Source organism: Rissa tridactyla, chromosome 6 (assembly GCF_028500815.1).
Source record: "Rissa tridactyla isolate bRisTri1 chromosome 6, bRisTri1.patW.cur.20221130, whole genome shotgun sequence".
NCBI lineage: Eukaryota > Metazoa > Chordata > Aves > Charadriiformes > Laridae > Rissa > Rissa tridactyla.
This window is the reverse complement of record NC_071471.1, coordinates 30,443,323-30,458,128: the sequence shown is the minus strand read 5'-3', so window position 1 is coordinate 30,458,128 and position 14,806 is coordinate 30,443,323. Positions and strand designations below refer to the sequence as shown.

The 14,806-nt window shown below is 42.2% G+C and overlaps 1 protein-coding gene across 1 annotated transcript in view; it reads left to right on the top strand.

The window, feature by feature from the left end:
* The first annotated feature begins 967 nt into the window (after nt 1-967).
* The window catches only part of PDE6D (phosphodiesterase 6D), a 42,767-nt gene continuing 28,928 nt past the window's right edge, over nt 968-14,806 (top strand). The window contains exon 1 of the mRNA XM_054206520.1: nt 968-1,119. Coding sequence (XP_054062495.1) covers nt 1,070-1,119 — 50 coding nt within the window. The 5' untranslated portion in view covers nt 968-1,069. The remainder of the gene's footprint in view (nt 1,120-14,806) is intronic.

Here is a 14,806-nt window from a genome sequence, read left to right as displayed (position 1 = left end):
AGTGGCCTTGTCGTTATGCATTAAATGCGATCTTTATTAATGTTCATGTTCTCATTTGTACAGTGGCTGATTTGGAGGCAGGTGGAGCCACGGATGATTGTTCGCTGGTCCTGGATTACAGCTGCTGCCTTTATTTTTCTCATGACTTATTAATGCCTTGTATTAGCTGCGCTGATTGTTAATAGAGCAGTTAATTTGTTGTGCTCATCTTAAAAGAACAGCCTGGCTTCTGGGATGCGCTAACGAACCAGAGACTTCCCCCCACAATCTACTTTGCCACGCAAAGGCCAAATTTCTGCAGTACAAAGTAGGCTGCTTTTGTTGCAGGGAAAACACACCCTTTATTTTAAACTTTCTGTAACGCTGGTCCTGTCAGCCCCGGCCCCGGCACACGGAGAAGCGGCTGCGGGTCTGAACACAGCGAGCAGCCGGGCAGTAGCCAAATTCACGGCTAGGCAAGCTGCCCGAGGGCCCAATTCACCACCAGACCTGCCCTCCTGAGGGCAAGCACCAGCCGAGCCGCCGCAGCCCGGGCTGCCGTCGGGCGGCTGCTGACCGGGCCTGTGGCGGCTTCTCGCCCCCTCGGCTACCCCCGCGGCCTCCTCTCGTCGCGGCCTCCTCTCGTCGCTCCCTCCACTCGGCCCCCCCGCGGCCCGGCCTCACAACGGAGGAGCGGAGCGGCCGGGAGAGATTTGTCCTGCGGCGACTCCCGTCCCCCCAGCGACGTCAAGCGCAGCCGGGGCAGCCGCCTTAACGACCGCTGCGCAGCCGCCCTTGAATGAGGGAGGGGTGAATGAGGTCTGATTGGCCAGCCGCGCCGTCCTTCCTGCGCCAGAAGGCGGGGCGGCGAGGCGGGCGCGGCGGATGATTGGCCGAGGGGCGGTGCGGCGGGAAGTCGCTGGGGTTGGTTGCGTCGGCCAGTGGCGGGTGCGCGGGAGGGCGGGAGGGAGGGGGGAGGGGTGGGGGGGTCCTGAGGCGTCGCTGTCACCGCCGCCTTCCCGCCCAGGCCCGCGCAGCCAGGCCCAGCCCGGCCCAGTCCCGTCCGCCCGCGGCGCGGCGCGGCAGGACCATGTCGGCCACGGACGAGCGGGCTAAGGAGATCCTCCGGGGCTTCAAGCTGTATCCTCCCGACGGGGGCTGTGAGGCGGGCGGGGGGGTGGGGGGGGGCGCTGACGGGACCAGGGTTCGTCGCCCCCCTGTGGCGAGGGCGCGTGCAAGGCCCCGCCGGGGCGGGAAGGGGGTTGTCATGGAAACGCCTCCCCGGCTGGGCTGTCCCCAGTGGCGTCGGCGGGGGGGTGCCCCTCCCGGGGCTGGGGCTGCCACCGGCCGGGAATGGAGGGGGACGGAGCCCCCGTAGCGCTGGGAGCCGCAATGAAGTGCGGGCTGCGGTGGGGGGAGGGCATCAGGGCGGCAGCCTCCCCGGCCCCCCGCCGCACCGGAGCTGTCCGCCGGGCGGCTGCTGACGGGCGGACGGAGGAGAGGGGCTGGGCTGGAAGGCGGCGGCCTCCGAGCGGCGGGAGCCCCCCACCCCGGCGGCGAGGGCAGCCCACGGAGAGCAGGTTGAAGTAGCTCGGCGCCCTCCGTCCCGGGAGGATCTGAGCCCTTCCCCTCCGGCCTGCGCTGAGGCATCTCTGCTTGGAAGGGAAATAGGTGGTCTTCAGGTCCAGGAACAACTAAATATCGTGTTTCTTTCCATATTGTGAGGTACTGGCACACATTGTGTTGGTCATGGGTGGGGGGTCATACAATGCCTTTTATTGCCAATATTGACATAATCTAGGTGTTAATACCTTTCTGGGCCGTTCATTTTAAAAACTTTTAATGTTGTGGCTTTCAAAAAGCATTCTCATTCCATGTCTTTGTTATCTGAATGTGAATTTAATGCTGATAAAATGAGATAGAGCTGAGCTTGGAAGAGAAGTGAGATCCTGTGTGCACCCTTCCAACTCAGGATTTCAGTGGAGAAAGGCTTAATCTACAGGCCCATGCGCAAACTAAATATGAGAAGAGAAATATGCCACATATAAAGTAAAGCTACTATTATTTTACTATAGCAGATTCTTCGAAGCTTAGAAGACAGATGCAAGCTTGCTAGCTTGACCTTCAGACACCAGAAAATTGTTGTGGGTTCGCTTGTTTTTTTTTTACAGTGAAAAGGACAGAAGTGAACGGAGTACCCTCTTGATCTAATACTATTATTTCTAAACAGGGTTTTTTTTTGCCCAGCGAGATGTTCATAATCTCTACGCCAGCTATAGCAGGATCCAATTTTCGAGGTTGGATTTAGACATATAGCTGCTATCAAACGATAAGCAGATGCTTTTCTTAACTTTTGAATCATTGTCCTCTCCCCTAGCTGGTTCTGGTTCCTACTGCATCTGGTTCCTTTGCTTCTGCATAGCACTGTTGACAATTCTTTTTATTTATGAAGACGTAGTATTTTAGCTGTCAAAACATGATTTAAAACCCCTTGTGCTGGCAATTAGAAGAATAAGCTTCTGACAAGACCAGACTAAGCTGTTGGTAGATGTAAGGAGTGCTTGGAAAATTAAGCCTAGGGAACAAACTTTTAAATTCTTTTTGCATGTGTGTGTGTGTATATAGTCTTTGCTGAGTAGCAGAATTTACGTTGAAGGCCTTTGTCTAACTTTGAATGAAATAACCCATTTTGTTGTTTGTTGGCTTAAGTAGAAAATGCTTTTGCCCTTTGAGAGAAAGGATATTAGACAAACCTAAGGTAAACTTCTATTATCTCAAGTACCATAGCATGGACAAGAAGATTTGGTAGAAATAGTCTGCAGTTCCATGTTGAAGTACCTCAAGTTTAGCCTTCCTTTGCTCATCCTCGCAAAACACTGATATCAATTTTACTTATGACAGGACTGTTTCAGGCAAGAACCTTGACTGTGCTTCTCCAAAAACATGCTAGAGTACTTTGATAGTTGCCATAGGGGCCAGGAAGTATAAAGTCTGAGAAACAGGAAAGTTTGGAGAAACATTTCATAATTGGAACTTTTAGAAAGTTAAAATAGCTGAAAAACATTTATGTATGCCTTTAGTAAGCCAGAGGAGTGGCTGAACAGACATTCCTCATTTATGAGAGGAAGCCTTGAGACACTGCGCCATCCACACAGGAAGCTACTCATGCCCAGATGTGACCATGCTCTCTGTAAGGCAGCCATCAGCTCAATCTTCCATTTCCTTTTCTAAGAGCAAGCATGTATTCTAGAGAGCATTACATTTTAAAGGATGCTTTATCTTCCACCCATTCTACTGCTGCATGTGCTGATTTAATTTCCTTAATAGAAAGGAAGAGAGAAACATGTTCTGAAGAGCTGTTGATACTTTGAGTACTTGAAAACTTTTTCCTTCACTGACAGGAGGGAGGGAGTTCAATACCACCAACTTCAGCACACCCTGCAAACCTGGCATTTCAAACTGAACTTGCTTTTAGCACAAGAAATTAGCACAGTATTACATGCAGGGTCTGTATGTATTAGATTCCTTGTGTGGCAAGATCAGTTGCTAGGGCAGAAAGCATCATTGAGGAAGCAGGCTTCCAAAATACATGCTTGCTTTAACACAAGAACAGCCACTCTAGCTGGAAATCCAGTTCACATTAAGTAATCAAAGTTTCCTCAAACAAGTTCTGTTTACTTGAGGTTCCCAAGAAGAGGTTAATTACAAGCTTACCAAATGATTGGGACACGCTGCTGTGGAAATTAAATTATAGCCCAAATCCACCCTCCAGCTTTAATGGTGAGATATGCTTTCCTTCCTCTATGACACTAGTGCAGAAACACGTTGTGGCTAGTGTCCTGAAATTTAAGCTGGAAACATTTACTCCTTCTCATGGATTTTGCTATTTGGAAGAAATTAAAACCAAAGGAGAAATATTTGATGCTTGCAGGCAAGTGAGGATATTCATTATACTTTTACACTTGTCCTAAGAATTTTTATGGCATCAGTTAGAAATTAAACACTGACGGCCCAGTACATATGTTGCAGTAAGAGACTGAAAGCAGCCAGCAGAAACTTTTATAGCTTGTCACTTCAGAGACAATATTTGTTAACAGAGCTTGTAAGTATTTTCATCAGCTCCTTGTTTTGAGGGCACTCACTTGAACAGCAGTCATTACTCTTAACATCTACAGGTAGTCTAGTACTAAGAAAATGCAGACTGGTTGTTTGACTATAAGCAATATCAGTTCAGTTTGTAACTGAAGATTCATTCCTCTGGAATATTAGCCAAGTCTTACTTCTGCAAGTATTTATGCACAGCTGGTTGTATAATCTCCACTACATGAAATTTGATTATGCCTTTTTTCTCCAGAAGATGGGACAGTTACTCTGTCAGGCTACAGAATAGCATCTTACTTGACCCTCACCCTTTCAAACATTCTTCAAGTTTCATTCTGGCATTTTATCTTTAGAGTTCATGTGTACTATTAAGTATATGTACTTAGCATCCTTTTGCAAAAAAAAAAAAAAGTAACACTTATAATGTATTTTCCTAACAGTCAAAACTCAAGGGTTTTTTTTTTTGATAGCTTCCAGCCCCCTTGATAATTTGTGGGTTGCCTATTTATCTTTGTTCTGATATAAACTAGCACAGAATGTTTTGGGTTTGTTGTTTTTGTTTTTTTTTTAATGCACTATGTTCACTAGAATGAGGACACTGTAGACAGTTATCCTATTTAATTTGGTTTGCCAGCATTTGGAAAGCATACATGCTTTGCTTTCTTACCTAGCATCCATGCTGTACATTGGAAATATCCAGTCATGGTTTGCAACAACAGATTCACAGCCAGCTCTTGAGGGACCACAGTTCACCTTCTTTATGCACCACTTCTTGTAACATTTCAGCCAGAACAGCAACAAAGAGAAAACCCAAACAAGTCAGTTGAGTCTCATAGCACAGTTAAGGTACTTAGTCTAGCCTTTCAACAAATGAGTAAGCACATCCGTTTTTCTATTTTAAATCTTACAAGTCAAACAAGGTATCACCTATTTTATTTGCTTCTGTACAGAGGAGTCTCATTAGAATTGAATCTCCATAGTGTTAATTGCCCTATAGATATTTATCAGTTTAGGATATGTTTTTCCCATGAAATTTCATATAAGGCTTTGCAGTGTGTCTTCAGAAGTCTCCTGAAACAAGTGAATATGGTGAACAAAAGCACAAAGAAACAATAGGTCAGAATAATTACAGAGGTATGGAACAAGTATTTGTGGTCAGTATAAACATACACCTGTAGCTCAGGCACTCCAACATTTGTAGGCAAAACTTTATATGTCAAAGGCTCTCCTATTTTCTGGAATCTTCAAAGTTCCCTGTACAACATTCTCCTAGCTCCCAGAACTTCTTCCAGTACTGCTCTCACCATTATTTTTCTTTCTAGGAAATCATTCTAGCAGAGCATTAACCTCTTAGAGCGATGGATAGAGCTGTAATGAAAATATAGTTACACCAGAAACCATTAAGAACTTCTGGGAACTTTATATTACTCTGCAGACAGAGACACTTCTATTTCCAGCTTCTACCTGGTTTCTGCTGTACACACAGAAACCGTAGTCAGTGACAATCTTGCCTATCAATTCCTAGAATAGTCACTAAAGCTTTTAACTCATTTGATGCAGCATTCAAGAGTTGAGAAATCCAAATGGAATCTCTATCAATTTGAGTTTCCAATTTATTTGTTAGGCCAGTAGATGTTCAGCTTATTCACTTAAAATGCTTATCTGTTGCAGTGTTTACAAAACTAACAAGGTAACAGCTTTAATTGGGTTAAAAATTCCCCTTTGTTTTGAGGTTTCCTACGTGGCTTCCTCAGATTTTGATTTATTTAGACTTCTTGCAATGGAATAGAAAGATGAATCACCAAATTCATGGGTTAAAAAGAAACACTGGCCAGCTAAAAGAGGCAACAAGGCTGCCCAAAAGCCGAGCAATGTACTCTGTAGTAAGCCAAAGCAGAACTTGCACATAGCTTGTGCCAATATAATTTAAAACATTCTAGAAAACATGCATTTTTGCTTCCCCATTTGTGTTTCTGGGTCCTAAGAACTGGAACGTTCTTCCATCTAATGCAGAGTTCATTTATGTGATATGAAAAATCAACCTTCTGTTGTTCTTGAACTTTTTTTTTTATCATTTTCCCATCTACAAACCTTAGAGTACTTTACAAGCAAGAATCGTCCGCATTCCTGTTAGTCTGCCGAACGAGTTCCATCCTGGCGGCATCAAGACATCTTTGTTTCAAAGAGACTAGAGTTTCACATAGAAGCTTTAGCCAAGTTGTACTTGGTAATTGAGTAAGTGTCACTGTGGTCAAGGTACCTTTACCATATCAGAATTGTTTCCAGCATTGACAGAAGTTCTGCAGTATGTAATGATCTATAGTTCTGGCATACTAAACACAGACTCTTTATGTTTCTTATGCATAAGTCATGAGGCATACCTGCAAATAGAGCAGGAGCAGTTTTACCAGGTTTGATTTTACCCAGGCTCCTCAGTGAGCACCAAAAACTTCAAGTCTTCCGCTTGTCAACTTTCATTGAAAAAAGTATAAATATTTAATTATGCTTAAACAGTGATTTGCATTGACTTTATATCTGAATGAGCTACAGTCAGTTTTCTGCATTTCAGATTTAGTGCAATCCACTCGAAGTGTTGCTTTGTGCCCTTGACAGTGGCAGGGGCATTAAGACCTCCACCATAGTAGGAAACAAATGAGTTGCCAGGTGCTACAAAGAACACATGTTAACTAAAACTGATTAGAAAGTGTAAGCTGACACTGAAGTTTGAGGTCTTCTTTTTAGTGAGCAATATTACTTTAGCACACTGTGGTTACATTTTTATTGCTAAGAATTTATCCTTATTCATCCTTTCATCTCTCCAAAGCTTACTATCCTGCATTCACTGGAATTATGGTTCAGTATTTTTAATTATTGCTTAGTGCCAACCTAATAAGGTACCCAAAATAATGCAGTTGTCATTAGCAAAATTATTTCCCCTTATTTCCTTTATATCATATTGAGATAATAGTTACTCTTGGCAAAAAAGGCCAAGATTACCTGTTCATATACCTGCTGCATGCTTGGCAGGGATCAATATCCCTCGAAGTTATTGGTGCCTTATGCTTCAGCCACTGTTACAGTATCAGAATTTCCACACAGCAGAAGATAGTAATTTAATCCATCAAGTGATAATTGCTTCTTCCCACCCCACAGCCCCATGCATCTTCACAGCCAACATGTAGGAAAAATGCCACACTTGCAGAGATTTAGACAAGCAGGGAAAGCATCTAAGAGTCCTCAAATTAAGCAGATTCTGTTCAGAGTAGGTGGGGTTTTTTATATGGACATCTGATGTGTCTCCAAATAACAGTCTTCTGTTCGCTAAAGTGGTCTTAGCATGGAAGCTGATTCAGCTTGCTCTTACACATGTTTAACTGAATTTAAGTTGATCTGCAAAGAATGTTAAAAGTGGAAGTTTTACATGAAGTCAGTAAGATAACAGGCCACTGCACTCTGACTTCTGCCTTTGACTTCCACAATTTATGTAAAATATAAGCCTCTTCTATTTCTGTCTCTAAGCTGGGAAATTAAGGCAGCTTCAAATTTGAGCTCAAACCCTCCATTAAAGATTAAACAAAGCATTGGCTTAATCTAGATAATCAAAGTTTGTATAGAAGTATGAGATATGCTAGGTTCCCAGGTACTGATAACAAGCAGAAAATATCATGATCTATTAATGTCCACTGGCAATATTGAATTTCGTCTTTCTCTGCATATTAGTTTAGCATAATTTATCAAAAGTTAGTTCTGCAAGCACATGAAAGGTGACTTTTGCTCATCTGTTGCTCACCTTAAGGATCAGATTTACAGGTGATGTGCAAGAAAGAAACTACAGTAGCAAGCACTGAATACTAAAAAAACCCTACATTCTCAGGGGCTGCCTTTTTATCCTGAGACTGAATCAGGAGCAACCACAGAAACCAGACGTTTGGCATCTGTGTAGCATCACTCCCAGAGCAGTGTTAAAGAATCAGTGACAGTTTTTAAGGGAATACCCACACATGCTCTCTGGGCATTACTATGAAGTTTCCAAAGCCCTTTGACATCACATCCAAGTAGACATAGTAGGACTATTGGGAGGCTCTGTCCAGAAAACACCTGACAGTAACTGATGTTATCATGAATGACAGTAGGAGCCACATCTCAGCTACATATTGCTAAATCCTGATCAACAGCCAGGATTTTCAGTTATTATGAACTTGACATTCCATTGTCAGATTTCTCCTGAACCCAGTTCTCATTGTGACACAAAAGTAAGGTATAGAAGAGACTTAAGTGAAACACTATCAGATTAATTTAGCCAGAAGCAAACCTTTGAGTTGATTATATTCATGACTAGAATATCAGGCAACATTCTTCTGGAAGAATGGCAGGTTTAAGTAAAAAGCAAGAAAAGTAATTTTTGATTTTCAGTCAGCCTTTGGGATAACAGCGCACAAAAGCATTACATTATTAAATTTATCCACTCCTATATTGAAAGGATTGCTTAACTAGGAGCAATATTTTCTTCCATTAGAGAGAATGGGAGTGCAGGGGATTTTACTACTTAGTAATTCTGTAGAGGAATATTTATATGGGTCAGTTTGTATGCTACACTGTGTACACAAGCTTCATCTGCTCTGTAGTGAGTCAAGCTCATTTGGTCCTTGGAACAGCTGATTATATCTTTTCCTATTTACTGTATCAAGAAAATGGAGGGGAACTTTAATCACCAACAAATGTATATCCCACCTAAGCAAATCACCTGCATGCCTCTCTCCTCCTCACTTCAGGCCACTTGATTTAAGCCTTTCCAAAAGGAAGGTTACATATACTTGGAACCAAGAAATCTATCCAATGTTAAGAGTGTCATAAACTTCTAATCAGGACAGCCTGCTGGGCAAGCAGGGAGTTAACATGAAGTCACTTTGGTTTGGAAAGTCAAAGGAAATTCTACTTTAGGAGACAGTAAGAACTGGCTGTTTTCATTGCTTTAAATAAAAATTCTTTCTGTGTATGGGAAAACACTTATAGAGACCCTCACTAAGGAGGAACCCATTTTCCAGTCATCTGTTGGCATGAGTTGTTACTAGCTCTGTGCTTAAAGGTGGCTGTAACATTCACAATCCCTCTTGAAGGAAGAGCTTGGCAGAGAGGGGGTAGAAAAAGAACCATTGTCTCCATTAGTGTACTGCCATGTGGTGTAATAGACCAACCCATCTGGAAATCGGACACCAATAAATACCTACTGGCCTTTAACACAGGGGGATCTTCTGGAGATGCTTTAGATGTTTGACTTCCAGTGTAAGTCTTTAGCATAGGCTCTTCAGTGCATTGGAAAACTTGCCTGTCGGTCACAGTCCAACTTCAGAATTGATTCTTCCTCTAGTAAAGCTTTTTTTTTTCCAGAAGCTGAGATGAGGAGGAAAAAAGTCCATCTAACTTTTGTTTCACTTTAAGTGACAAAAGCTCAGTCCAGGAAGTGGTATGGGTTTGTTGCTTCTAAGGAAAGAGGACATCTGCAAAAAATATCTGCCCTTACATTCTTTTTGTTGTGTGCTTCTGTCACAGCAGCTGTGCAGAGCACAGATTACCATCCCCAGCTGCTCGTTACCTCATTTTCAGATTTACTAGCTGAGAGCTGAGCTGCTCAGATGAGTGCTGCAACCTCCTGTTTCAGTGGGAACAAGGCATGCTAGCTTAAACAGCTTAAGCAATAGGTTAAGGAGCAGAGACCTGTGCTGGTCAAGTAGATCAGGTTAGCAGTTTTACAAACAGCTCAGCTGCTAGATTTGGGGGAGAAAGTAAGAAGCAGCTGGGAAGGGCTGTGAACAGCAGTCCAGTCCTCCCTTCAGCCACCACTGCTGTCAGATGTCATGCCCACAGCCTCAGTCTTACATCAGATAAGCTTGTTCTCAGCACAACCTCATGCTGTCTTCTCCAGCTGTCAGCACCAACTCACCTGAGGAAGGTTTCTCACATCACCATGCTTAGTTACCCATACAGTGCCAATTCCAAATGTCCTATCTTAGCATTGTTAGTTTAGCATTTTAACTTCACATGTCTCTTAAGAGAAACACCAGATCGCATTGGTAAGGTAGTCATCTCTCCCCTTACTCTGTGCAAGAGGTCTTTAACATTAGTGTGCTGTGTCACAAGTTACTGCCCAGCAACCAGGCAAAGCCACAAACAGGGTCTGGGAGCATGTTAACAAGTGCCCTTGAAGGCTCAGTTCTCCTGCAATTCCCATGAGCCAGACATAGGAAATCACTGGCTGGAAATCACATCCAGCCTCGGAGAGCAAATGCATGTTATTTTTAAGATACTCTTTCCAGAAAAAGGGAGAGAAGCCAATAAGTTCCTCAATCCAGTTTGGGCTGTTCAATTTATAGCACCCTCATTAATCCGTAAGGAATCATTATAATTACACCATTGCCATAAAAATGCAGTGTTCAAACAGGTCCAGGAAGGAACTGTTTTATGTGTTTCCACCTGCAATTCCTTCAAAGGGAACTGCATTATATTAGTATAACACTGACCTTAATCTCAGCTTCTACAGAGAAATATTTAGCTTCTTAGAAAAAAGGAAAGAATGGTTCCCTGGTCCTACCTGCATCTTCTAGTCTGTCATTAGAATAAACTCCTTAGAGTTTTAAACAAAAAAAAAAGTATTTTAAAGTAGCCTGAACTGAAGGACTACCTGCAAAATAAAAACAAAGATTCCCTAAGGAAAGTTTAAAGCTTACCTCTTTAAAGAGGTTCTGTTCCTCAGAAAGGAAGATCAAAGCTCCCTTCTCACCACTCGCAGACCCACCATGACATCCTTCTCCCCATCTATACAAAGTAGAGGTGAGGCATTAATCAGGCAGCTGCAGAGCAAGGCCCTACTCCTCCAAGACCTCCAGCCACACTGCCCTCATCGAGGCCCTCTTTCTCATTTAAATACAGCCCTGCCAGAGGCCAGGTGAAAATGTTTCACAGTTCATGATGCATTTATTTCACCGATAAAACAGTCCTGCTTAATAACATTATTTGTACAAATCCTAGTTTTGCCAGTTCTGAAGTAGTAAATGCAGTGAATGAGGCAGAGGCATGTCTGAAAAGGGGCAAATTCGAATAAATAAAGACTGTATTTTAATGTAGGCAAATCTGTAAAGGGTCCAGAGAAGGCTAATTATGGGGTTTTTTTGAGTTTTGAGTGCGTAACTTCACAGCATTGGCATTCATCTTAACGTAAATGCTTATGAAGATACACACTTCGAAACAACTAAATATTTTAACAAAATAATATTTTAAAAACATAATATTTGTATCAGCTCTATGTCTAGCTTTTCAATAACTGAATTTTTATTATTAATAACTAAATCAAAATAATCCCCTTGTGAACTACAGCTGATTGAATTATTTATATATTCCCCAGTGACATGCTCAGAGGTTCACATCAGCATAGTTTGCAGTAGTATATCTGTAGAAGTAAAGTACAGCATTCAGAACCAAATATTAGTATTTTACCTGTTCTAAACTACTTGGGAACTTGTAATTTCTGTGTTTTGCTGTTGTGCTTTTCCAAACAACTTACTCTCTTTTCAGACTGCCATACTGTCTAATACTGTGTAAAATGTTGAAATGGTTAAATTGTCAAATCACTAATCTACACTGCAAATTTAAGTACTTCTCATATTCTAGTAGGTTCCTAAAAAGGCATAGTAATTCTGATAGGGAGTCCTTGTTTTTTGAGAATTCTGCCTCAATCTGCGTAAATCCCCCTTTATTCCTCCTCTCTGCCTCCGCTTTCAGCAGCCTCTGGTCCATTTTCAAGATTAGTTTCCTCATCCAACTGCCAGTCATTTCCTCCTGACTGTATTTTCAATTTTGTTTCGATTCTCCACTTGGTCTGTACGCTCTAAGTTTTCTTCCCTTCCTCAGAAGAGATAAGATAATGAACTGGTTTTCCTTGAATAATCTTAGTCCTGTCAGTTTTAAGTGGAAAACCAAAAATTGTTTGATCTATATTGCAGCATGGGGTCCTGCCATTAAGCTAATTTACTGCTTTCACTTTGTTAAATGACTTACTTGTGTCCCATGTAGCAGCTATTGATTTTTATATCCTGTGTTTTTAATACCACGTGTCTTAAAATGAGTTGTCGAGTTCTTGTTTGTATAGCAGCCTCCTATCATGTCAGCTGAAATTGTTCCTGGCTCTGAAAAATAACAGTGCCATGTCGGCAGAGGGAAGGCAGCTTTTTAGAAGATACTGTAAAATCGTTCTTTCAATGACTTGCAGAGTGCTCCAGAGATATAACTACTTCAGTGGCTCAGATCCATGACCTATTTTTCTCTTGTCCCTTGGAGGACTACATCTGATTCTCACTGTGGCCTTGTCCTGTGAGTTTAGAGAGCCACTCACATTCACCTAATTACTTACATCTTTACTTACTCGGTTGGCTCAGTGTTGAGAGTCATTTTTTGCCAGTTCATCCCTGGAAAAACAGGGTAGCTGGCAGTGAAGATGTTCTTTGTGTTCGGTCATGGAGGCCCTGTCTGTAAGGGCTGTACTGTTTGTAAGGCTAGAGTATGCCCATTTCTCATGCATGCATAGCCTAACTTAAAAAAAAAACAACCAAAGAAACACCAACAAAAAAAAAAACCAAAAAACCAAACACAAAGTATTTGTAGCTCCAGTGAAATTCAGGACAGTACTCTCCACATGGATTGTATATGTGAGGAACCATTTAAGCTAATGCCAGGGAAAGGGTGGCTTATTCCCCTGCTGTGCCACATCAGCAAATAGGAGATTGGCATTTGTCATTGTGGACTTCGTGAAAGTGCTTGTCGTAGCTGTTTCTCTGGCTGATTTGCATTTTTATTTTGTTTATTAGGTGAAGAGTGTTAGTGCCAGGGCTAAATACTGTTTTACTCTAAAATCTCAATAAGATTAAATCCCCCTGTGATTCTCTAATTACATTTCAAGGATACTGACTTGCTTTCCCAGGGAACCTGTGGTGATCTCTAGATGTATCCCTGGTTACAGAACAACAGTGGATTGAAACAGCAAGGGATACGCTGTGTGTGAGATATTTGGGGCAGTGTTAAAGGTGCAGAGGTTCAAAAAAAGCCTGAAGTCCTTTGAGTAAACCCCCTTTAGTAGAATCGAGTGACTCCTGCCCTGCGAGCTCCAGTGTCACTCTCGTGCCGTGTGGGTATGCTGAGTATTGCTATGAAATTGAAGAAAACAGAAGAACTGCGTTCAGCTGGTATTACTTCTGTTGCAATGGTTAGTTTTCACTCTTGTCATAAACACAAATCCTTACAGACTAATTAACAGGTGTACTGCAGCAGCAGCACTAGTTTCACCTTTTCCCAGAAGGCTGCAATTGGCATTTGCTCTGAAAGCTATTTAAAGAGTATCTTTTCAGGATTTCATTCATTTTTGTCGTTTTTTAGCATTACTTGTGAAACAGGGCATATGAATGCACCTGGTAAAGGAAGTTCAATTGTCTGGCCTATTTTCCTGAATAGCATACAGAGCTATAATCCACCCTGAGGGAATACACCCCATCTTTATGCCAGCTGGCTTGGGCAATATGGACCTTGTCAGTGCCAGGAGTTTTTGAACACATGTGGCTACACCGTGTAAATGTACTGCACTGAGATAAAGCAGTGTCAGTGCTTTTCTTCCCCAGTGTCAAAGAAAAGGTGGCTATGCTGTTGCAAAAAGCTCTAATCTAGATAAAACCATAGGCTTTATATGCTTAAAATTTACTCCAGTGTAACTGTTTTTGCTTGATTTCCCCACTGTGCATGCCTTTATGCCAGGATGAGTGTGTCCAGTTCCAAATCACAGAAGTCACTTCAAAGCTTTGGAATTGGACTCTCTTGATGCAGAATAAGAACATCCAGGCAAGGATTAAATAAGGGATAGTTAGCTCAACTCTAAATTCACTCCATGCCTTAATCTGGATTGGCTTCTATGCATTGACAAACTCCTAATTAATTCAATTGCTAGTGAAAGGTACTGTTTAAAAATTAACGTTGTGTTGATAAGGTTTGGAGGAACAAATTCAGTAGAGTAAGGGGAGTTGAGAGAGAACCAGTGTGTGACTGCAAGAGAAATTCAGTGCTTGATCTTTTATTCGTACCTTCTCTGAGACCGCCAACAAGAATCTCTAAGTGCTCTTGTTACTGTTGATTTTGGTGGCACGAACACCTGTCAATTAACAATTAGAATAAAACTCACAAGCTCATTTCCTGGAAGGTAGGAGTTGTCAGATGTGATGACTGCAGGCTTTATTGATCTGATGGGGATTTGGAGTGCTAACAGGCAGCCTAAAGGTTCCACGGCCAAATAAAAATCCCTGAGTCCCTCAAGTCCTTTGCACAAATGAATTCTTCCTCTTTTACAGACCTCTCTGAAATGAAGACATGTCTCTGTGAAGACTGAGCTACAGATTTTCCCTAAAAGGAGTTTTTACAAACAGTCTTTTTCAATGGTGTTTTTTTGCTTTGTTCTGTATAGGTGGATACCTCATTTGACAATATCTCTGAAACCTTCCCTGGCATAGTTTCTGTTCTCAGTACCACAAATTAAAAGTACGCTCTTGAAAACAGTTTTATTTCTGCTCTTTGTGATTCCCTGGAAGAGCAAGAGGCTAAGCAACATCAACTTTATCAGAAATATAAAAAGTCAAGAGCAGGACTTTCTCTTTAGGGACAACTATCTGTCCCTCAAGCGAAAGAGGAGGGTGAA